At 37.0% G+C, this 24,352-nt stretch overlaps 2 protein-coding genes across 3 annotated transcripts; both read right to left on the bottom strand.

Moving 5' to 3' along the window:
- Positions 1–1,372: 1,372 nt before the first annotated feature.
- Positions 1,373–7,967, bottom strand: LOC107035585 (sialin). The gene is made up of 8 exons (XM_015253067.2): positions 7,521–7,967; positions 4,483–4,739; positions 3,514–3,762; positions 3,362–3,446; positions 2,673–2,890; positions 2,427–2,576; positions 2,219–2,351; positions 1,373–1,929 (listed from the first exon to the last, which is right to left on the bottom strand). Exons 1-8 carry the CDS (start codon positions 7,543–7,545, stop codon positions 1,490–1,492), a joined length of 1,557 nt encoding a protein of 518 aa, XP_015108553.1. The 5' UTR covers positions 7,546–7,967; the 3' UTR covers positions 1,373–1,489.
- Positions 7,968–8,185: 218 nt separating this feature from the next.
- LOC107035583 (ras-associated and pleckstrin homology domains-containing protein 1) lies at positions 8,186–16,407 on the bottom strand. 2 transcript variants are annotated; one of them, XM_015253066.1, is made up of 11 exons: positions 16,312–16,407; positions 14,085–14,346; positions 12,429–12,612; positions 12,033–12,199; positions 11,889–11,949; positions 11,658–11,788; positions 10,847–11,111; positions 9,636–9,958; positions 9,327–9,502; positions 8,782–8,981; positions 8,186–8,698 (listed from the first exon to the last, which is right to left on the bottom strand). In XM_015253066.1, exons 1-11 carry the CDS (start codon positions 16,396–16,398, stop codon positions 8,461–8,463), a joined length of 2,094 nt encoding a protein of 697 aa, XP_015108552.1. In that variant the 5' UTR covers positions 16,399–16,407; the 3' UTR covers positions 8,186–8,460. The 2 variants fall into 2 exon arrangements, with proteins under 2 accessions (XP_015108552.1, XP_015108551.1); XM_015253065.1 differs by lacking the exons at positions 14,085–14,346; positions 16,312–16,407 and adding an exon at positions 12,989–13,078.
- Positions 16,408–24,352: the final 7,945 nt, after the last annotated feature.

The following is a 24,352-nucleotide window of genomic DNA, read 5'->3' as shown; positions in this document are numbered from 1 at the left end:
AAATGGACACTTTAGACTGTTTAAAAATTATTCATAACTCAGAAACAAATTTATCAATTGAGTTGAGTTTAGGCTCGTCACAAGGGGAAAGAATTGTTCTCTGTAGGGGAGGGTGGGGTAAAACGGACACTTCAGACTTATTTTAAATATTCGTAATTCAGAAAAAATTGATCAATTGAGCTCAGCTTAGGCTCGTCACAAAGGGAAAGAATTGTCCTTTGTATTGAAAAAAATATATTATTGAATTTTATCAACATTTCAATCCCTTATTAACATTTTTTAAAAAGTGAAGTGTCCGTTTTACCCCAAGCACCCCTATTCTATTCCTTCTTGAGGGTGTTCCATCTAGGGGATGAGATAACTGAAATTAATTTTTTTCGGTGGGAATTATCCACATATTTTTGGGGGTATTTTACACCTACCTGCGGATGGTCTATCCTTTTTCAGTTGAAAACAGTATTCTAAAATTCAGTTATTTCATCCCTTCAATGGAAAAGCCTAAAACGTCCCAAAATAGCTGGGGTTTCTTTGTTCGGAATTTTATTCGATAGAAGTAAATAGTTGTGTTGGGGGGAATGCAGACGTGCACTAAAAATTATGAGTGTAAATTAACACTTTGTCTCAGTGTATTCTATTCCTTCTTGAGGGTATTCCCTATAGGAGATGAAATAACTGGAATTTAAAGTTGATTTTTTTTTGTTCGGTGGGAATTATCCACATATTTTTGGGGGTATTTTACACCTACCTGTGGATGACCTTCCTTTTTCAGTTGAAAACTGTATTTTTAAATTCAGTTATTTCATGCCTTCAATGGGAAAGATTAAAAAATCTCTATAAATGTGGTGGAAAAATATTCTCAACATGTGATTTCGTGATTTCGAAGTGAGCTTCAGTGTTTTTTTTTTTTTAATAAGTGAAGATCCCTTCAGTAGAAAAAGTTAGAACATTCCTAAAATGTGGGGGAAAATTTTTCTTAACAAGTGATTTCGTGTTGTCAATTTAAAAAAATTGTGATTTCGAAGTGAGTTTCAGTGTTTTTTTTTTTTAATAAGTGAAGATAAGTTTCACTGTTTTGTGAGTGCACTGGAGAGGATTAAACTACATGGATAGCTGGAGTAGGCGATTGGGGCGGTGAAAACGGAGCAGTTGTTTTCATCCAACGCCGGTGAGTCCTACCGAATTTTAGAATGCGTAGAAAGCTAAGCGACTTAACTATTGGATTTACCGTTTTGAATCCAATCGCCGTCAAATACCGATATTTATGATTTTCGTATTACGCAATTTTTGCGTTTTTTGCTTCTGACTGGAAGTACATCAAATTTAAATTACCGATTTTCCGGGTTTAAAGCAGTACAAACATTGTTTCCCTATAATTTTTATAAATTGATTTATTGGGAATTTTCACTATAAAAACACTCAATATTTACATTAAGTTATGCTCGAAAAACAGAGAAATACAGTGAAAATATCGATAAAAATGAATAAAAAATCAGGCAGCTGTGATTTTCTTCAGGGGAACAGCTTCCTCAATATCTTCATTTCCATCATCAGTCTTTTTAGCTCCATTATCCTCCGGGTTATTCCACTTTTGTAGCTCTCCAGTCCCGAAGAAAGCGAAACACAGTGCTCCAGTGATATAAGTAACAGCTAGGATCCAGAAGACATAGGTCCACTGATGATATGTTTGATTTTTGTACGTCAATCTTCCCACCATGAGACTGCTGAGATATCCTCCCAACGAGCTCAGAGTGTTGGCGAGACCGAATATTGTTCCCGAGAAGTTTGGCGCAATGTCAAGCCCATTTCCCAGATATCCAGCAGTCACAGCTCCATTGATAGTCAAAGCTATGGTGAATATAGCGACGGAAAATGTGCGATTGCAGCCGTAGTTAGCTTGGAGGATCATAAATAGCCCAGGAGTGATGACGGCTTGATGACGAACAGAGAGAAATGAAAAATATTATCACCAATTCGCCAGTGGGTAATCGACATTGAGGTCAACAGTGCATTCTATCAACAATTAGAGGTGGATAACAAATTGAATTGATCTAATGATCTGTTTGTCTCAATTGCAATTGAGGACAGGGACTTGTTGATGGTATTGCGAATTTATTCCACCGATTCATCAGCATGGCTCACTGCTTCGGGAATTGTTGATGGTGCTTTCTGTTCTACAAATTACAAATTCAATTGACGTAGGACAACTGCAACTACTCACCAAATGTCGTGAATATCTTCCGGATTGCGGTCACCGAGAGCCTATTGGTACTACGGAGATAGTCGGCAAGAGTCGATGTTGCCAATGCAAAAACGTATTTGCCGATGTAAGGGAGAGATGACAGGAGGCCATTCTGAAATTAATGAATAGATGAATGAAGCTGATACTGGTGGATGGGCTTTGGGTGCATCAGTGGGGACTGAGTTACCGCTTTTATGTTGAAATCGAGAATGTACTTCATGTACGTTGGAAGCTGATTGACAACTGTGAAGTAACCGAATACACTGCATGCGTGAGTTATCACGATTGCCCAAACTGGGAGAGATGTGAAGATTGACTTCCAGGGGACAGACAGCACCTGAAAATATTCTCACGGGAAATGTCAATTTTCATTGATTTAATTTATTGAAATTCTGCGCTTGTGGGCGGCGTTAGCCAGTGGAAAGAGACTCACTTTTTTCGATGAAGTAGAGCCGATGGATTCTTCAATGAATTTTCTCTCCTCGTCAGTGATCCTCGGATGTTGGGCAGGGGAATCAAATACTAGCATGAACCAAGCTATACTCCAGACCAATCCAATTCCTCCAGTGACGTAGAAAACTGATTCCCAACCGATGGAGGCGATGAGGTAGCCACAGATGGGCATTGTTATCGCAGCTCCCAAGGATGACGCTGAGAGAATAAAACAGTTCATTAGATTATTTCGGCAATTGGAAAAAATTGGGTAATTGGACTGGACACAGATTAATTTAGGGTGTCCAGCAGTGAAGGACATCTGGAAAACGTGGAGTTGGCAGGGAATTTCATCGATCTGGAAAAATCAGGAGATTACGAAAGTTTCCAGGAATTTCCAAACTCGATTTTTTCCTCCAAAAGCATAAATTTTCCGGATTTTTTTTCATTCCGCTGTTAATGACATCAATTAAGTGACCTCAGTTTTCATTATTTATTTCATCATATGCTATAACAAAAAGTATTTGCCGTTCTACTGTTATGAAAATTTTTTATAGTCAGGGAATTAAATTAGATTGGTGTGAAAAACCAGGGGAAGTTGAGGAATTTCGAAGAAACTTTTAGCTGGACACCCCGTTAATTCCAGAGTTAATGGATCTCAGTTTCTCCCAATCGGTGCGTCCAACTGACCCATCATATTCGAGACGAACTTGCTGCGCTCCAAGGGCGGGATCCAGTGCGATGTCATTGGTTGTATGGCAGGCCAACTTGCACCCTTGAGTGTCAATCAGAAATTGATTATTGGACGTAGACAATCAGCCCCACGATTTTTATCCACTTACCAGCATAAATCCCAAGACTACCCGAAGCGCCGCTACCATCCCAGGCCCCAGTGTTGCTGCCACTGGGGTGAATACTGTCACGATACTTGAAATCAACATGCTGTATCCGAATACTCTTTTAGCGCCTATCACTTCGGCTAATCTACCACCTGGTAGCTCTGTGCATATGTAGCCCCAGAAAAATGCACCCAGAATGAAATTCACGTCGTATTCGTCCCAGTCGTATCTCGTTTGTGCCCTTTCCTGATCCTGGAAATCAATTCGAGGGAATTCAACTGAAACTAGCGAATTATTCGATCTGGGGGAAGCTAGAAGTTTAAAAATATTTTCAACTCATGCGCAAACTCGTTCGTACAATTGTTTGACTCTTAAGCCCTCAGAAATTGCCTAAACTCAATCATAAAAAATTAGAAATTTCATTAAATACTTAAAATAAATATCATTTTCGGGGCCATTAGAATAAAAATCAACAAAAAAATACTAATCACTGATATTTTTTCATGTGAATTCAAACTTGGATGAGTGCAACAAATTAATATATCAGTATTTTTTATTTCTCATTTTTGGAGGTTTTTTCTAGACTTCAATTTTCTCTTCAACAACGAAAAGTTAATTTTCTCATGAGACTGTTATTTTGACAGTTCGAAATTAATTACTATCAACACTTTTAATCTTCAAAATTTGAGTCACGTTTACATTACTTGAAATGAATGAATAGATGGGAAGACAAGATAGCTCACTAAGCAAATGAAACAATTGAGTTTTAATTGACTATTCTCAATCACTACCACTGAATTATTCGAAAGCCCTTGACAAATGGCCGGAAACAAAGAAGAAAATTGATTACAATCAATGCATTATGAATCATAACAATTTCGCTTCGCAGTAGTAAACAGCTAATCAAGGAGTTATCATCAAGGACAGTTTTTTGAAAACAATTGCTATTGAATTATCATAAGCACTTCTTACCTCTCCATTATTATTATGAAATTGTTCTGACCGATTCGATCCTCCTCCATAACCATGAATCATCGTTGAATTACTGAAATTCACGGGCGCTGTACCTCCGGAGCATTCGTGATTACCGTGCGTTAAATTGGAATGTGTTGAGTTATTTGGAAAGACCATTGCAACAATAGCTATGGTGAGATTCACTCTGAGCATGTAATTGAGCATAAATCCTAGTATCACCATTATATTCAATACTTGGCGGCATGATAAACGATCTGAAAGGCGTTAAACGTCTCATCTTACACACTGTAACAATATTTATTCATTTATTTATTTATTTATTGCTGGATACCGACCCACGGCTGAGTTTTCACGGAATATCACCGAATCTAAGGGAGATAACGAAATTTTTGTAATGACCTTTTTTGTAGAGCGAACTGAGAGCTACGGAAAAGGTCGTAACAAAAATTTTGCTATCTCCCTTCGATTTCGAGATATTCATTGAAAATTTACTTGAATCGTTTTACCGCTTCGCTACTGAATTATTGAGGTAAAAAATTCATGAGATATTTACAGTATTCCAGTTGTTAGAATAAAACTAACATCAAGATGTGGATGATAAGATCAGATCAGTAGCGAAGTGGTAAAACGGTATAAGTCAATTTTGACTATTGACCAGTTTTCAATCAATATCTCGGAATCTAAGGGGACTAGCAGAATTTTTGTCATGACCTTTTTTGTGGAGCCGATTGAATACTACAACAAATGTAATTACAAAAATTTCGCTATCTCCCTTAGATTTGGAAATATTCCTCAAAAACTCAACTGTGAGATGAGTTGACTTGAACCCTTTTAACACTCCGCTACTGAGATGTAAAAAAATTGAGAAAAATTTAGAGTCGTCGGTTGTAACACATGACAAGCCCTGCTTTTGCCCCTCATTTAATGTTGATTTTCCCTCCCTATTTTTCTGTTTACGTTCATCAAAAAAGATCAGAAGTATTAATTGGGAATCTGCCAGAGTGTCTTCAGGCACTTCTGGGTTTCACGCGAATTCGTGGATACCTGCCAATTCAAAGTTTAATTCTCTCCCACATCGCCATCTGGTCAGACCTATATTTCCCAAAATAATGGACTGATTTTTTTTATTCCATGCATAATTGTCCTCCCATTTACTAGATGTAATCCAGGAAGAGAGAAACAATTCATTTTCAAAGTGCTATTAACGTCACAAATACATGTCTAAATAAACGTCCACTCTGTCTGCATTTATTTATAGTGCTCGCAACCTTGTACCGTTGTAAGGCCGAGGCCAAATTCATTTGTGATATTCGAATTCGAAGTAAAGGTGTAAAAAAAAAATAGAGTTGGATTGTCATGCTGGGGACAAAACGGAAATACAAACGGGAAGTTTCACTTTGCTGTTAATCGCAACTTAATCGAGTGAATCGGATCTCTCTCCGTGTGGGTGGATAATTGCATGCGTCCAGACATGTCATTTTCCACCCCTCTATAATCATCCGTATGCTAATGCACCATTTTGTTGACAAATGACGGGGAAATATGAGTCTAAATTCTCTCCACCTATACATTTTCCCATCGCATAAATTGTTTCCATATTTTTGACAGAAAAAAAAATTAACAAAAAACTGTTGAACAAATGGTAATAAACATTGAACGGTTTCTGGTGTAGTAAATTAGCACTCTGCGGAGAATTTCTTCAAAGAAAAATGCCGACAGTCACTCTGTTGTGTAACAATAACTAATTTTCCGCAGAATGCTTCTCCCTCGGAGCATTAAAAAAACATTTTTCAAACTGAGTTATCGCGAATTGTTGCCGTTACTCGATTTTTTATTCCACTTTGAATTTATCGTTTGCTTATATATTTTTAATTGAAACTGAGCTATCGCGAATTGTTGCCATTACTCGATTTTTTACTCCACTTTGAATTTATTGTTTGCGCATATATTTTTCATTGAACGGAAATTTAATGGACGCAATCGGTAGTACAAGTAACTCGTCGGAACACTCGTCACTGTTATGTATTTGTGTTTACAATTTAAGTTTGGCTTCGTTGCCAACAGTGGAACGATATTTCAATAATTGTTCTGCGAGGAAGATAACATTTTGAATATCCAAGGGGGGGAAAGATCGATGGGAAAGTTGTAATTGGAGATGGGTAAAGTCAACTTGAGGGTGATTTTTTGAAAAATTCAGTTATTCCTTTTCGTCAAATGATCACGAGACGCGGGATTTATTATTTGATTGAGAGTATAAGAAAGTCTTCTCTGAGTTATTTCCATTTTTTCACAAAGAGATTCTCTATTTTCCTCGAATGGGACTCTCAAAGCGAATCTATAATTATACAATGAAGACTTTCAGTGTCTTCTCCATACAAGTTTATTAATTTTTATAATTGAATCGGGCTGCTATTCCCGGTAGGGCTGGCGTCCATCAACAATTAATTTTAAAGAAAAATTCTGCATTAGCCACTGGTTGCACCGAAGATGAATCACGAATAGCGTGCCTAGTTATCCTAAAACCCCCGAGTGACACTTGTTTAATTGAACGTGAGAGCTTTGGCGCCGGCTATGGGAGAGAATAATAAGATTTTCATTTTCATTAATTCGTCTTCCGGAAGTGGACATTGACCTCAATATCTTCATTACCTCCTTCTCAAATGTACTCAACACGTGTTTCTGTCATTGCGTACACAAATTATCCAATGAAGCGACGAATGGGATCTCAGAGTGAAAAATTTTGTCATTGTTGGGAATGGCCTCGTTTTATAGAGGACTATTTGGGTTATGATTAACATCGCTAATTTTATTTCAAGAATTTTCATTAGGATGATTATATATTTTTGCATGCATTCACAATATCCCTGATAAATTATCAAATATTTGAATTGCAAAGTGAAAAAAACATTCGTAAAGTGAACTCAAAGAGCGAAATAATTCCACTGGCAATCGGCTAATTTTCATTTCATTTGTCTTCAAATATAAACGAACGAACGAATAATTTTGTAACTGCAATAATTCCACTGGAGACTTACCCAGAAGTTTTTGAGATGACGCCATATTAAGGACAATAAATTAAATAAACAAACAATAACAACTAGTTACCACGTGAATAGTTAAAAACAGAGTGTTTAAAAAAAATGAGTTGCTGACGTTTTAAAATAAATGATCACCGGCCGGTCGTTGGTATTTCCTCTTCCGAAAAAACACAAATCTAAAAATCAAAACGTCAGAATGATCCGCTGATTAATTTCTTGTTGGTCCTCTGGCACAAGTGGAGTAAGTTAATGCCAATATTTGCCCTCTTTTTGCGTAAGAATGAAAAAAATGTGAATAAATAACTGTGGACTCGAGGCAAACAGCACAACACACTGGCCGGCGTCGTGATACTGACTGAGCCCGTGTCCTGAAGAGCGGGAAGGTATATATAGGAAGAAACTTTACGGGCCAGTATTACAACGCATCGAGGAAGACCGTTTGTATATACATTAGACGAAACGGCTGAATGCTGAATGGTTGAACAGGGGGGAGGTAAAATTTTTTTCTCGCTGATGGACGGTGAAGAATAGATACTTTAATACGCCGATATTATCGTTGGCCATCTATTCTTCTTCTCCCCCACTCCCTCTTGCGCCTGTAGGGACGATTTCCACAAATATCAATCGATTGTGATTCAACTGAGAGACAGGACGCTTCAACGTAATTGTAAACTGACATTTTATTTACATTGGTGATGGATCTTAATAGTATTGCCTGTCGATTATGTCCATATACTTATATGAATGGATTACATTGGGATATTGTGTGCTCAATCGAGTGATCAAACACAATTGTGAAAATACTCTGCTCTTGAATGGTCTTTCATATAAATGTAAAGCAGTAGCACAATGTTTTATTCCGTTGTTCTGTCGATTTTTGGGGGTGAGGGGGAGGGGGAGGGGGGAGAGATTTATACTGATGTCATCGGTTAATTAATCAGTCGAGAATATTCAATTTGCTGTTTGTTTTTCGCAATTGTGCACGCCAAGGAATAATTGGGGCATCGTCGTCGGAATCATTGTCCCTGGTAGGTACTGGTTTTCTTTCTTCTTCCACTTTCACTTCCTTCGGCCTTGTTGCGGCAGGGGCATCCCTTTTTTGAACAGGTACTAAGTCGATTTTAACTGGTGGGGGTGCTGGCGCCAGTGGAGTAGGAGGCAACGGTACTGTTGATCTGCAATATTTTTCATTGTCAATTTATCGTATCGTTGATTAACGAGATTTCCATTTTTTTATTTATTTTGCGTGGGAAATTACTTTTTTTCTTTGTCTTCGCAGTTATCTTTTTTCGCCAGCAACTGCCTCTTCCATGGGGGAATGGCTTTTTGTCGTTTCTCCTCGTTCTCCCGGGCTATCTGCTCCTCTAGCTCTTTCTTCGCACGATCTGCTGCTTTTCTAGCCAACATTTGTCGCTTCCAAATGGGAATTATGTTTCCAGCGCTGTCTCTCTCTGGGATCTGGGGGTTTATTTGAGTTTATATTTTTAATGTACAGAATTTTTTTGTGAAGCTTAAACTAGCAGAATATTTGTCAGCGGAAAATTCAATTTAGGGGATATTCGACTCTCAAATTCATTATTTAAATTTTTTTTAAATAGTGCACTTGAAAAACATTTCAACACCCCTGGATTTGCCTCAGACAAATCTTCTGCTGTCGAATCTTTCGCTAGTGTCAGCTTCATATTTTTTTAGAAAATCAAAAAAATGAGTATGAAAATGAATAAAAAAAAATTAAAATATGAATATGAATACAAACAAATATTTTTTTTTAGAAAATAAATTGGAAGCTAGTGGTTTACTCACTTGGTCAACGAAATTAGAGACACTGAAGCTTTTGCTAATTTCTGATATGAGATTTTGCTCCTGTTTCTTCTCCACTTTGGCCATCTCCACTTTGAATTTTTTAATTCCAGGTATGTCTTTAGCAAGTTTGAGCTCGGCTATGAGATCAGTTTTCTGGACGAAAAATGGTTCTGACACTGTAACAAATGAAAATATGATGAATAAGGCGAAATGAAGGGGAGAGTGAGAGAGACGGGGGAGTGCATCAGTAACTCATTAATTCGTAATTAGAGAGTCGTAGGAAATGACGGTCGACGAACCCATTATTACCATTGGTCATGGAGACACTGCGAGGTGGTGGGGCTGAGAATGTCTTTGTTGCATTCATCTTGATGTTGGTACGGCGGAGTTGCACACTCGTTAAATCCTGGATGCTGATTGTTGCCAAGGGCTGGGGTGTCCTCGGGGTCTCTGGTGGCTCGTGATTATTCGCTACTGCTGACGATGATGACACTAGTGCTGATGTGTCCTTTGTTATTAAGAGGGGGGGAAGGGGGGGTGGAGGTGGCCCTGGTGGTGGTGGATTCACCTCTGGACACTGCACCACCTCCTCCTCGTCTGTTCGTGTTTGAATGTCCAAATTGTCGACTGATCTGTTTTGAAAATCAACACTTTTGGGGTTATCACTTGAGCAAGTATATGACACAATATTTTTGTTGACAATTCTTAGGGAAGTGGTGCAATAAGAGAATTCGAACGGATTTCAGGCCCATTTTTTAGATTAATATCGAAGAGGTTTTTGCGTAAGAAGAAAATACTTTAGTTTTCAGAGAAAATTTGACAATTTTAGACCAAAATTGTACCCCTTTTGTACCAAAATTACCAAAGATGAGAAGAAAACCTTAAAAAAGTGAAATTACTACCATCGGTTTTAAAATATTTTTCTACTAAAAATCAGACAAAAAAATTCTAATTTTCACTAATTTGAATTTTTACTGCAATTTGAATCTTTAAAGAATTCTCAATTCGAGGATTTGATTGTACTTCATCTAAATACTTGACATTTTTCACTTGAAACAAGTATATTTCAGTAGTGAAGCGGTAAACCGAGTTAAGTCGATTTTGACTATTAGCTAGTTTTTGCTGAATATCTCGGAATCTAAGAGAGATAGCAAAATTTTTCTCATGACTTTTTTTATAACGCTCTATTGGCTCTACAAAAAAGGTCATGACAAAAATCTTTCTATCTCTTTTAGATTCCGAGATATTCGTCAAAAACTAGCCAATAGTAAAAATCGACTTGACCCGGTTTACCGCTTCGCTACTGATTTTTAATACTGACTTTTAAAGATTTTTATCAAAACAATTATTCAATTTATCAATTTCTGAATAACCACTGAGTTTAAAAAAAAATCATTAACTTTGCTCTGAAAACTAGAAACTTTTTTTCGCTGGACAGCTGCATAAAATTCCCCCAAAAACTCTCCTGAATTCACTGATTTCGCTGGATTCAGCCACTTGACAATTGAGATGTCACTGACCGTGCTTTTGACAATGTATTTTTCCCCGGAGCTTTGCAGATACTCTTCAAATACTCGGATGGCTTGAGCAATGTATTTGAATCCGCTGCATTGTTGAATTTCGGTGGTATAAATGGCAACACCATGTGCTTATGGACCAGGTGTGTCACCTGGCACTGCTTGATATTCTCAGTCTCTGTACACGAGGCACTAACCGCAGCTACAAATTCCGCCTGTGGTAGACACTGATGCGCCTCTTCGCAGGATAAGTCGGACTTGTTGGTCGCTGTAGCGCAACACAAAATGAAAGATTTTTAAACCTAAATATGTGGTAGGGGAAATTTAGTTCATAGGGGCATTCAAGGTGTTGAAGGATGATTGTGCGTGATGGTGGGTTTAGTCAATTACGTTATAAAGTTTAGTGGGAATTGTATGCACAATTTTCATGATTAAAGCACAAGTGAAATCTAGGTAAGTGTATTGTATGCCTGGTGGAACGATATGGTCTAGTAATGGACGCATCCATAATCGCGTTAACGGGCCAATTAAAATTATTATTAAACTAGTAAATTGTCTTGCCAAACTGGCACGGTCATTGCGCCCAATTAGGCCGGTTACCACCAATTGATTTATTTCATTATCAGTTTACAACCTGATTTGCAGGGGGTGAGGGGTAAAGTGTCGTGAAATTATCGGAGAACGAGTCTTTTCTGCAAGTTTTAAATGTCTCTGATTGCGCCTTTCACACCTCATTTTTTTTATCGGCATATACCGGAAAAATTTGCAATGGGTCAGTTGAAAAGGGCAATTTTTATGCGAATGCTGTACCAACCTGAAGGGGTGCTTTCACTCTCGCTCTTGGTATCCTTGGTGTCTTTTTTCTCGTTCATGTCATTGGGTTTTGAGGAATCATCGGTGTCTGGAGGTGGCGGCGGCGGCGGTGGTGGCGGTGTATTCACGATGCTGAGAGAAAAAAAATGAATAGAATGGGGTTGAAATGATCTCGGGTTTTTTTTTTTTTGCTCATCTCATTATCGTGTTCGATCGATATCGATCCACTTACCTGGGACCATTTGTCGGTGGTTTCGAAGTCTTTTCACCTTCTGGCGTCGAGCTATTCCTATCTGTAAACGTTGAATTGATGGTCAAGAACGGATTTTTCGATTTAGATTGCGAGGGTTTATGGATCGTGTTGGTTATTGTGTACCTGGTAATTCTGGGGGTTTTGGAATTTTTCCTAGACGCTCATTACTGCTGTTGCGCGATAATGAGGGGGTTGACGTCGCTGACGAATAGTGGATTTCACTGCTCAGTTGGGATGATTCACTACCGCTGCTCGATCTACTGAATCTTCGTTCGCTCGTTCTTGAACGGCTTTAAGATTTAAAAAAAGGCATTTTAACTTAAATTCCATTTTTCATTTTAATTTTTTCATTTTTGCTAGACGTACGACGTTTTTTTTTAATGAAATTTTTTAATGAAATTGAGGGCTGATTCTCAACATATTTATTTTCTCGTATAAGAAACACTTCTCAGCTGATAAAAAAAAAACGAAACAAGGCTTTAATTAATTGAAAAGAATTATGAGATTTTTTTTAATTACCCGCTTCCATTAACGTCGTCGTGAATTTTTTTATTTCCAATCGACTTAACACTCTCCGTCTCTTCCGGCCTGATGCAGATCTGCTCATAAGCATGATCCGTGTCCTTGATTATGTCCGACTTTATCGAGTTACCGTTGCTCAGGGTCTTGAAACTTCCATTATTGATGTGTACGTCCACTTTCACTGAAAAAAAAATGTACAGTGACTTATTTTCTTGTGTTGTTTCTCAGTTGCGGATGCATTTTGATCCGGCGATTAGGGCGATAAAGCGTGATAACATCCGCGTCAATAAAATCCGATAGAATGAAATAAAAAGCATAATCGCCATTTCCGGGACGGCATAAATCCTTCTACTCGTTTTATATCCAGTGCTGATGAGGTTTCTTCTTGTGGAGATTCACGACATGTGAGAGCACCCATAATTCTTGTACTTAATATGAGCGTAACGGGGTTTATGGGGATTCTCTCGCTGCGTGGCGGGCTGATAGGTTCAGTCCAGTTCTCGTGGGGGCTCAATAAATCCTGAGTTGGAGGTAACGTAACTGAATTGTCGATTTACCATTAGTCTCCTGATCCATCGATACACGCGGTTAAACCTCGTGGATGTGGCTCAATCGTTTCTTCAGGCTTTTTCGGGGAGGATGGGGCATTGACGGTGGGTTAAGGAAGACTGACGATGGGACGGTAATCGGGGTCGAGATGCATTGTCATGTGGTGGGGTGAATATTGCAATCTTTTGCGATTAGATACAGTGACAAGTTGTTAAGCTGTGGATAAACAATGACGACAAATGGGGACGATCGATTACTGACAGGTCATTTTGTGTTTGTTTAGGATGTTTATTTTGGGGGAATAACAACTTTAATAGTTCTGGTAATTGTTCATTTTTCTTGGGAATTAGTGACTGAAAATTATGCTATTTATTTTTTGGTATTGACGAATCAGTTAATTTATTGAATTAAAATCACTGCTAATTGTGGAAAGATAATTTTTCTTAATTCTCAATTTATTGATTTTTCTATTGAATGTGATGTTCAATTATCGCGAGTTATCGAAATTGAAGACGTTTATCCTAATCATTATTGATCAACAATTTTTAATTTTCAAGTAAACAATATTGAAATTTGCAGTAACGAAAAATTTACGCGTAATTTATTTCCGTTTATTATTGACAAATCAGTTAATTTTTTGAGTTAACAGCATTGCAAATTGTGAAAAGACAATTTTTCCGAAATCTCAATCTATTGAGTTTTCAGTTAAATGTGACATTCGTTCCAATGAAATAAAAAAAAGTCAATGGAGAATGTCTTTTGAGATTCATCGCTAAAATCATTAGTCATCGAAATAATTTAATTTTTAGAAAGGAGTGAAAGATTGATTCGTCACGTTTCACCACGTCCACCAGATTAAATCAATAAATTTTCATTAATTATCGTGCCCAAGTGAAACTCAGCGAATCATACGACAATTTTCATGATCGCTAATCTTATACTTTACGCAGGAAGTCTACAATAACTTACATCCGCGATCCATTGAAGCATGAATATCGATCGAATGAACGGAGGGAAAAAGAGTAATACGAGAATAATGATGCGTCAGCTGCTGGAGTGACGACCCAAAGACACGACTCGATATCTGGGACATGCCACACTTACCGGTTAGAGTCTCGTCCTTCCTCTCGATACCATTGCGCTCCATATTCCTTGACTTGTCCATGTTCTCGCAGAAGAGCCGGGTTATCCTGGTGTAGACGAGGTCGTGGGGGCTGTGGAGGTAGAAGGATTCGGAATCCTTTGGCTTTGGAGATTCCGAGATGAAGGGGTTCATTGGATTTATGTAGATACCGTCGCGGGGTCGGGACGTCGGGGGGTGGAGGAAGAATGGCTCGTGGAACATTGTGCAGCTCCGTAGGGAACACTAAAATTCAAAATTCATTCGTAATTAATAACCTGAAATTTATTTAAAAACTTCAATTAAAAACCCCTTCCAAGGGCCAATTTTGCGGCCATAAAAAGCGATAACTAATATTTTCAAAATGTTTTTTGTTCAGTAGCGAAGGGGCCAAACGGTTTAAGTCGATTTTGACTATTCGTGAGTTTTCAATGAATATCTCGCAATTTAAGGCAGATAGCAAAAATTCTGTTATGACCTTTTCTTTAGAGCACAGTGAGAGCTTCAAAAAAGATAGATACGAAAATTTCGCTATCTCCCTTAGATTTGGAGATATTCCTCGAAAACTCAGATAAGAGCTAAGTCGACTTAAAATACTGAATTGGAATTATAAAAAGCGGTTGAAAAATCATTGAGTATTTAAAAACTCTTTTATTAGGCGATTCTGCGGTCACCATTAGCAGCTCTAATAATTAATAGGCAGATGAATAAAAATACATCCGCATTTTAACGCTAACGTTTCAAGAGTTAAATCCTCCCCTCGTGAGGACAATTTAATTCCATCTGTATAATTAAATTTACAAAACCCATTTATAGTGCAAAGCAACTATCAGTTTATCAACTATTTTTCATCTTCAAAATCAGAGAAAAAACGTTTACCAATCAATACAGTAGCTACGACAAAAATTCCTGGAAAGTTATTCAGGATGCAAACATGAGAGATTAGTCGACTCAAGGGGATTCTAATGATTGATTTATGTTCACTTTTTTGTGGAAATCCTTTTCAACATTTTTATCGCAAAAAGTTGTGAAAAAAACAACGGAAACACGAACAAAACATTTAAAAAAATCAATTTTTTTTCCATTCCAATTTTAATAATTATTATAATGCAAGTGAAAACAAGTAGTTTTCGCTGAATTTTACAATTATTGTAATTATTTCCCGTAATACCAGACAATATCTTTCGCAAAAATCAACCGACTGCCGTATAAATAAACAACAAAAATCCGGGAATTAATTACAAAAGCAATTTCACATTGGATTTGCTTATCGCTCCTCTGAAGTTGGAAAAACTCTCGTTAAAATTCATCCGTCTTTCGTTACTTAGTGTTCCATATCTGTACGCAAGCTCGAAGGTGATGAGAATCGCAGCGTGATACGTCTATCTCTGACGGAAGAAAGAGTGTTTGAATTTCTGTGGATCTAAAACTTGTTCTTATTATCCTTATCTCCATTGCTTTCATTTCTATTTAGTTTTCTCATTTTATCTGAGTTGCAGCAATTAATTCTCTTCCATACGGACATTTGGAGATTGTTCTGATGATTTTATCCATTTTTTGAAATTCATTTATTCGATTATCTGACCCTTTGGCTCGGGGTGGAAAAAAAACTTTTTACTTTTCACTTTTTCCACATACTTTTGAGAGTTCTGAATAGCCCGTCGCGTAAATACTTGGAATCAACGTTCACCCGACTAAAAAATTCCATTTTGGCGAAAATCCACTTGCCCCGGAAAACCCGAAAATCTGACCCTTTGGCTGAGGCAAAAAAAAACGGTTTCTCAGTTTTCAGTTTTTCCACATACTTTTGACAGTTCTGACTAGCCCGGCGCTTAAATAGTTGGAATCAACGTTCACCCGGTTAAAAAATTCGATTTTGGCGAAAAATCCAAGAACTGACACTTTGATTCTTGTGACCCTTATGACCCTTGGAGCGACTTTCCCCTCGGAAAAATCCAAGATCCGACACTTTGGCCTCCGGAAAATTTTTTTTTCATTTTTAACTTTTTCCACATACTTTTGATAGTTCTGAATAGCCCGTCGCTTAAATAGTTGGAATCAACGTTCACCCGGCTAAAAAATTCGATTTTGGCGAAAGTCGACTTTCCCCCTGGAAAAATCCAAGATGACACTTTGGCCCTCATCATTACGATGATTTTTTTTCCGCTTGCGTCACGATTGATCAACGAAATTGAGGATAAAATGTCATACCTTGTCTAGAGATGTTGTTGTACAGGTGCAGGTTGTAGCGTCGCTCATACTCTCTAAGTAATCTGATCCTAAACGATCTCGCGCCATTTCTTACGAAACATTTTCTTCCTCTCGTTTATCCTGAAAAAAAATTTAGAAACAATTGATGACGACGGGTTTATTATTTATTCGGCTGGAATATCCGGTAAATTTTTTGGAAAAATCGATGGAAACTGCTATTTTCCGTTCAATTATTCCACGAAAATGAATAAAAAACAGGAAAATTCAAATCCACGGATTCTTGACTTTTCAATTAATTGAAACGCAAATGTAATTTGATACTGATCATTGATTTTTCCTTGGAAATTCAAGAAAGTTGATAAATTCTCGTTTTCGTGCCGTTAAAAAACTTCGAAATCACTAAAATTCAATAAAAAATTTTGAATTAATAAAGTGAATAATATTCTGTAAATTGACTCATACTTCCGCACACACTTCCTCAAGTAATCTCACATTTCTGTTTAAATGAAGAATAATCTAATGATAAAATTGATGCAGTTTAATTCCGTAAACATCGCCCTTCGCATTTAGTCCTCATTTGCGAGATGAAAGAGTGCGATAGCCTCGGAGCATCATTGCACTGCGTTCAGCTTTCTAACTCGGTTGTATGCGAGCGCGATAGCTCGATGGACTTCCTAATCAATTTGAATTTTATGCAATAGTCAATCGATACTTCATAAATATCTGAATAATTGAGATATTTTCCGTGTTGCATTAAAATTCAGGCATTATTTCACTTAAATCGTTATGGATGCGGTGAAAGGACTTTTTAAAGGCGAAGTGCATGCTCGGAGCCGTAAGTTTTAGTCTTATTTTATGACTATTTAGGCATATTTTTTTTGCTATCATTTCGTGGAACGAAAGTATGAAATAATCGCAAATAAATTTGTAACTGTCTAAATAATTTCTATTGTTTTTTCATGGGCGGGGCGTCTACAGGATTATATTGATATAATTTAGTCGTAAAAAGACACTATTCATTTGACAATCTTGACTATTTTACGAGACTGGATAATTACGGTCTCCGGAGACAACCGTTTCATAATAATTTCGTTTGCTCTCTAAACAAATAAACAGATTGCATTGAGCAATACCTTAATTTCTCATTAAAGTTATCATTTTACTACTTCCCGAGAATTAGAGGAGTGAAAATGTTGACCGCACGTGTGTGAAGAAAAAAAACAGTTAAATTGGAGTAACAGTGCATAATGAGACTTGGACATTCGCGAAAGTGGATTCAACTGGCTCCAGTCGTAAATAAAATTAAACCGCGAGTGAAATTCCACGAGGGATTCCCTTACGTGAATAATTATCCGGTGTGCGCAGCAGTGGTGTATTGAAAGTTTTTAAACAAAGTGCACGAGCATTGACGATTATGGGAGCGCATTAGACGATGGGAAGACAGTTCCCTCAATTGAAATGGGAAATACAATTCAATATGAGATACTATTCTAGAACGTTTCACCGTGTGTTCATTTATTTAATGGGGAAAAATCCAAGTAATTTGCCCATTTTTTCCAACATTTTACTATTGTGATGAACAATTATTTTCTGACAGACAATTATTTTTAAATTATTTTAGTATTTAAACGTTGAAGTTCGGAATTGGGTTTTTTATTTTGAATTGTTAAAAGACATTTTATAAATCTGAAAACAATAGATTTTTTTTTGAGAGAGAAATTAGTTTAAAAAATGGAAAATTGGATTTTTTATTAAATTGCTTTTTTTCTATAATTTATAAACAATCATTTTTTGAAATCGTAACAATTTCGTTCATATCCCCAATTTCACAAAAAAAATCCCCATTATTTATTCATAATAATCAAATATTTGAAAAATGTTTTTCTTTCAAATTCTCCACGTCCTTGAATTCCCCAAATCTATATTTTGCTCATTAAAAAACCGCAAGAGGCACTCAGTTGCCCTCAAACGATTCATTCTAATGCACCACGTCCACAGCTCCTGAACCCAAGCTCAAATAAATTATCTCAATTAAGAAAAGTTAATTGAACTTCACCATGAAACTTCAACGAATGTGAACTTACATGAACATTACGTCAAATGATCATTCTCCCTGCTCAATTTCCATGAAGGTCAATCCAAGGTCAACAAAGACAAATCCGTCAACTGTGCTGAGTAAAATTGTCCACAATTTGTCACGCCATATACTTTCTTTTCGAACCTATTCCGACATTTTTTTTATTTTTACATCCGTACATTGGTTTCCCCCCCCTCTCTCTCGCCCTCCGAAACTTTCATTCTCCCGCAATAAAAATTGGACACTCCGGGAGATTTCGAAACGCTTTTACATCTTAATCAAATAAAATGTGACAATTTCCAATAATTCCACCGCGAAAGGTAAAATTTCTTTCTGACTTTTGTGAAGCTACCGAGCGTCCCACTGGCGCGCAATCCCTCTCTGATACGGATAACCTGGCATGTAGGTGAAGGACACGAGTGTGTACCCATGCTCAATCCCCATTTCTTCAATTTATTTTTCTTTTTCCATCACAATGTTTTCACCCGCGTGAATGGACACCGGATGCCCTGCACCATAATGCAACCGAGGGAAACTTTCATAAATTCAATGTGACGTCTAATCCAACATGTTTACACTCGGTCGTTTTAAAATCTTTCTCACTTTGAGTTTTCACGATTTTTTTCAACAGTGGTAAATTTCATTTCAGATACCATCAGCTTATTTCACTTGGATAATTTTCATCAAGAATAATTCCACGCTTTGCCCACCAAATGCTCTCTGATTTGCGTGATAATTTCAATTACTTGTGGGAATAAAAAAAAAATTCATGGTGAAAAAGACGAATGAAAGTGCTCGTAAATTCTCGAGTTTTTTTTTTTTTTTCGTTGGAATTAATAAACTGGATAATGAGCGGCCAATTGACAGCGTGGAATCGTCAATTGGCTTTTTATGCAGTAGTAAAAAAATCTCAACAATAGAGACAACTGTTACATTCGATTTCTCATGACTGGGAATGAGATGTGCAAAATGGAACGGAACGGGTGAAAATTTTGGGAATTTGAAAATCTCGCTTCACTTGGTCTGATTTATTCAATCACATTGAGTCAAGTGCGTGGAGAGAAAATTACATGAAAACTTACTGTAAAATTTCCCTAAAAGTTTTGAATTTTTGATAAATAAGTAGCCAAACGACGAATGTACATCGCTGAATAATTTTTTACTCCATTTTTTCATAATTTTTCGTTGATTTTTTTCCTTGTGGGCTCAACCTACTTCTCAAGCCCCCAAAAACCTGCTCTCAAGTCACGTAAAAATAACAAATGCAAATGATCCATATAGAAACCCTTTACTGAACGCTATTTGTGCGCAAAATGTTCAGAATTATAATCCTCATGTGTACTTTACGCAGATTATTTTCTCTGCGACGAGAGAATTGTCATGTGCCACTTAAAACAATTGAAAGATGAATGAATCGTATTAATTTAGTTGAACACGTACATAAAAAACATTACATGGAAAATAACAGTGAAATGTCCCCCTAGCAGCGTAATTTTTTCCAAAGAAACAGTAAAATTTGTGAGTTTTTGATGAAGAAGTAGCCAAAAGACGAATGTACATCGCTGAATAATTTTTTACTCCATTTTTTCATAATTTTTCGTTGATTTTTTTCCTTGTGGGCTCAACCTACTTCTCAAGCCCCCAAAAACCTGCTCTCAAGTCACGTAAAAATAACAAATGCAAATGATCCATATAGAAACCCTTTACTGAACGCTATTTGTGCGCAAAATGTTCAGAATTATAATCCTCATGTGTACTTTACGCACATTATTTTCTCTGCAACGAGAGAATTGTCATGTGCTACTTTAAACAATTGAAAGATGAATGAATCGTATTAATTTAGTTGAACACGTACAGAAAAAAAATTACATGGAGAATAACAGTGAAATGTCCTCCAAGCAACGTAATTTTTTCCAAACAAACAGTAAAATTTGTGAGTTTTTGATGAAGAAGTAGCCAAAAGACGAATGTACATCGCTGAATAATTTTTTACTCCATTTTTTCATAATTTTTCGTTGATTTTTTTCCTTGTGGGCTCAACCTACTTCTCAAGCCCCCAAAAACCTGCTCTCAAGTCACGTAAAAATAACAAATGCAAATGATCCATATAGAAACCCTTTACTGAACGCTATTTGTGCGCAAAATGTTCAGAATTATAATCCTCATGTGTACTTTACGCAGATTATTTTCTCTGCGATGAGAGAATTGTCATGTGCCACTTTAAACAATTGAAAGATGAAAGAGTCGTATTAATTTAGTTAGACACGTGCCATGTGTCATGCACCCAATTGTCTTCATCGTTATCTCGTAATTCCATTCATCAAAATTTCTCTTTATCTTTGGGAAAATTAAGAGACAGCGCTAAATACACAAACTTCTGCGATGAAGATCTGTATGCGTTGGATCTTATAACGGTGGTAGTTGAAAAGTAACGGAGTGAGATGGGTTTTTCTTCATGGTTGAATAGCGTGGAAGACGATGCATGCAGAGAAACTCGTTCAATTTCAGGCTTTAATAGAGTATTTGGAAGAGTTGGCTTCATTGTGAAATCATTGTTACACTTATTGGAGCCTTCATTCGTCGAAAAATTCGAAATTTTAATGACATGAGAGTGACTCACCTGTCGATGACAATTTACCGGAGTTTTAATTGTCGTTGGACACAACTCCAAGATTTTTTATTGAACAAATTGGATGAAAAATGTGGGATAAAATTGTGAATCCCCACAATTTGTGTTTTCACATTCAACCTGTACCGGATTCACACGCGACTTGGCACTCCGACCCCGGGCGAATCTGGGCTGCTAATTAATAATGAAACAATATTTATCTGAATTTACCACAGTTCGGGGGAGAATTGATAATGGATGTTAATCGTGATGATAATGCGAATTAATTTCAATCTCGGACAACGAACTCACGACCGGTAAAGTTTTGAGGCGAGGCGGTAGACCGGTACTCTGGGCTTTAACTCTCGTGTGCTCCACAGTCCACCTGTCTCTATCCTATCCAGCACTGGCGAGCTACTCGCCACGGGATTAAACCTCATGCCTCGCTGCCACCGGTACGATCCTCTTTCTTTCCTCTCTTTTTTTTCGGGTATAAACATGGAGTTTTCTCTCTCTCTCACACTCTTTTCATCTTTCACTCGGGCCCCTCTCTAGCGACGGTTGTTGGACTCTTTCGCGTGCTGCTTTTACCACTTGCTTGGGAGGGCTTTTGACGCGGGTGCAGCTGATATTCGCGGATATCCGTGTCGACCGGATGAATGAGAGGTTGGGGGTAGGGAATGAAAGGTGGGAGATTCGGATGTGTTGGGTAATAGTGGCTAATGCGATTTCAATGGGAATTTATTGTTACGGCGGGAGAGATTTATTGGGAGTTAATCGATACTTGCGCGAAGAAAAAAAAATTGAGTGTTTAGGGAGCTACTAAAATTAACGATTGAAAAGCCACTGAATCTTAATGACAAAATAAAATTCTGTGAAATTGTGTCAACGATTTCTTTAAAATCAAATCTGTTGGAAAATATTCACCCAAATCTTCATGAATCTGAAAGTGTAGTATCGTCACGGGGAATGGAGAGTAGAAATTCTATTGACATCACAAATGATTGAATAATCTTTCACGAAAAAAAGTATACGAAAAATAGTATTCAAATAGTTTTCACCTAGTTTGAATTTTTTTTTATTTCTCATGAAATTTTTAAACGATACAGTGAAATCTAGCACTCGATTAGAATTCGGGTTTTTTAAGCGGATTTTTCTTTGGCATGAATAACGAATTTTCTATGATTCTGAGTATTTCATTCCCAAACAAACAGTAATTTTTTAAGTAAAAAATTTATTAAAATATACATTGGTGCAATTTTTGGGAATTTTTAACACATTTTAGTTGCATTGAAATTTCAAGGTATTTCTTCATTGAAAATTCAGGATTTCATTTTCAATTGAAAAGCAGATTTGTGACAACATTGTCCAGTGGGATCTAGGAGTCTCCTCTGGTTAAAAAATCATCCTTAGAATCAACTGCACTATATTTCGATACCCGCTCCTGCACTCGGGCCTTATATGAATTTCTGCGTGTGGTAGTGCGAATAGTCACGGCGAAAAATCAATGAGAAGTGTAAATTTCAGTTCAATTGATCCGTGAAAATGACTAGAAATCAGGGAAATTCCGGTAAATATATTCTTAAATTTTCGGTGAAATCTGAAATTTCATTATTTTTTCTTTCCTCAAAGTGCACTCGATGCACTCGAGTGCAGTCCATAGAGTTGAAATTTTTTTCTAACACTGGGAAATTTTGGAAAAGCAAGTCTATTCATGTTGTTTTTTATCTGAATGTCTCTTCTGAAAGAAAAAAAAACGAGCAAGGTCATTTGATGAAATGTTATCCTTCTCTTCCCTCATGCCCAACGCGTGGATAACTGTAAATCAGGCCCTCATCTCCGCGACTCCTCCCTGGAATGTCCGGAATACTAGATAAATTGTCTCACACATCACATTTCTACATAATCACAAACTCAGATTAAAATTTCTTTATTTCGAAATTTCCAAATTACTTCAAAACAATTCAGTAGCGAAGTGGTAAAACAATACAAGTCAGTTTTGACTATTGACCAGTTTTCAATGAATATCCCGGAATCTAAGGGAGATAGCAAAATTTTTTTTATAACCTTTTTTGTAGAGCCGATTGAGGGCTGCAACAAATGTAATAACGAAAATTTCGCCATCTCCCTTAGATTCGAAAGTATTCCTCAAAAACTCAGCCGGGAGATAAGTCGACTTTAAACCGTTTTACCACTTCGCTACTTAATTATAACCACAATCACGCGACAATTCAGCGTTTGGCACATTCAGTTCAAAATATTGCACGCGCAATAGTCACCACTTGTCCCGAGAAAGGTGATAAAACGAGAGACACCGGTTGATCGAGTTTTCTATCAAATCACTGGCATTTCAATATTTTTATCCCCATGCATACATTAATATTAATCAAGCCACCTCGAAAGTTGAATTTTCCTCGAGATTCAAGTCACCAAAAAGTGGAATTTTTGTCTCAAAAATAGTGGAAAGTGAAAGGAGAGATTAACTCCCATAATTAAATAATTCATTGCAGTTCTCACTTAACGAGCAGAAAAATAAATGTAAACGTTGATTTCCGACATTTTTGATAGTTCATCTTCATTGTCGATGTGAAAGAGACTCGTTAGATTCCATAAATCTAAAAAACCCGTTTAAATCTCGAAAATCCAGGAAAATCCATTCCGAATTAATCGGAATAACATTCAATATTCTTCTCGTCTTCACAACAATGTTAATGTACACACTCTCTCACATCTAACACAGCGATATTAACAGATGAACAATAATTACATTCGATATTATCACGACGTGTTTGCTTTCGAATTCATTCCGAATAAATTTACAACACGTGCGCATTTACCCATTTAGATCAAATCAAGACGTATTAATATTATTTAATAATCTAGGAGAGTATCTCAAGTCAAAAGCTCTTAACAACAAAAGCCGCATTCTTCCACAATTAATTATCCATAAAAAAATTTTTTCACTCACTAATTATGCGCGGTTTCTTCGGTGAAAGAGGATTCCTCGGGCTCAGTTCTTTGGTTTTATGATACAATGAAATTAAGTAATGTCTCATTGTGCCAGAGCAGAAAGAAATTACGAGAAATTTAATAATCCAGGGGAGAATTGACTTGAATAAATGACCAGAATTCTCGTTGTTGTTCTTCATTATTTTTTATGCGTCACGCTGGAGGCTCGTCAAATGAAATAAATAATGGAATAGTGGCCCATGCGTGAGTATCACTAACTGGTGTCGTGCTTTTCCATCGAGACGCGCCTACATCTCCCATTCCTTTGATTGGACGATATCGATGCTTCGTAAACACGTTTGTGCATAATTATAAATCCTGTTGACGCCACATCTAAGGTCGACTAG

This window comes from Diachasma alloeum, unplaced genomic scaffold (assembly GCF_001412515.2).
Source record: "Diachasma alloeum isolate Michigan unplaced genomic scaffold, Dall2.0 Dall_scaffold_00199, whole genome shotgun sequence".
Taxonomy (NCBI): Eukaryota; Metazoa; Arthropoda; class Insecta; order Hymenoptera; family Braconidae; genus Diachasma; species Diachasma alloeum.
The sequence above is the reverse complement of the archived record's forward strand: the minus strand, read 5'-3'. Positions and strand labels throughout refer to the sequence as shown.